Genomic DNA, 259 nt, shown 5'->3' on the forward strand with positions numbered 1-259 from the left:
CGCCTCCACCCCGAGCCCCCAGCTCCCGCCCACGCCCTCCCTGGCCTCCCACCAGCTTTGTGGCCGGCGACGTGGTGCTGATCCAGCCCGAGAACACGGCCAGGCACGTCCAGCTTTTCTGCCAGGTGCTGGGCCTGGACCCTGACCAGCACTTCACGCTGCAGCCGCGGGAACCAAGTGAGTGTGGGCCGGCGGCCACCCTCACTCCCACCCGCGCCCAAGTCCCTGGCCCCCACCACCTCCTCTCCCTGCTTCAGAT

At 70.3% G+C, this 259-nt stretch overlaps 1 protein-coding gene across 1 annotated transcript in view; it reads left to right on the top strand.

Annotated features, from left to right (window-relative positions):
- NDOR1 (NADPH dependent diflavin oxidoreductase 1) overlaps window positions 1-259 on the top strand; it is a gene marked incomplete at its 5' end in the record, with an annotated part of 7801 nt that overhangs the window by 5462 nt on the left and 2080 nt on the right. The window contains one exon of the mRNA XM_014529685.1: window positions 8-256. Coding sequence (XP_014385171.1) covers window positions 8-256 — 249 coding nt within the window. The remainder of the gene's footprint in view (window positions 1-7; window positions 257-259) is intronic.

Source organism: Myotis brandtii, unplaced genomic scaffold (genome assembly GCF_000412655.1).
Source record: "Myotis brandtii unplaced genomic scaffold, ASM41265v1 scaffold691, whole genome shotgun sequence".
Classification (NCBI taxonomy): Eukaryota; Metazoa; Chordata; class Mammalia; order Chiroptera; family Vespertilionidae; genus Myotis; species Myotis brandtii.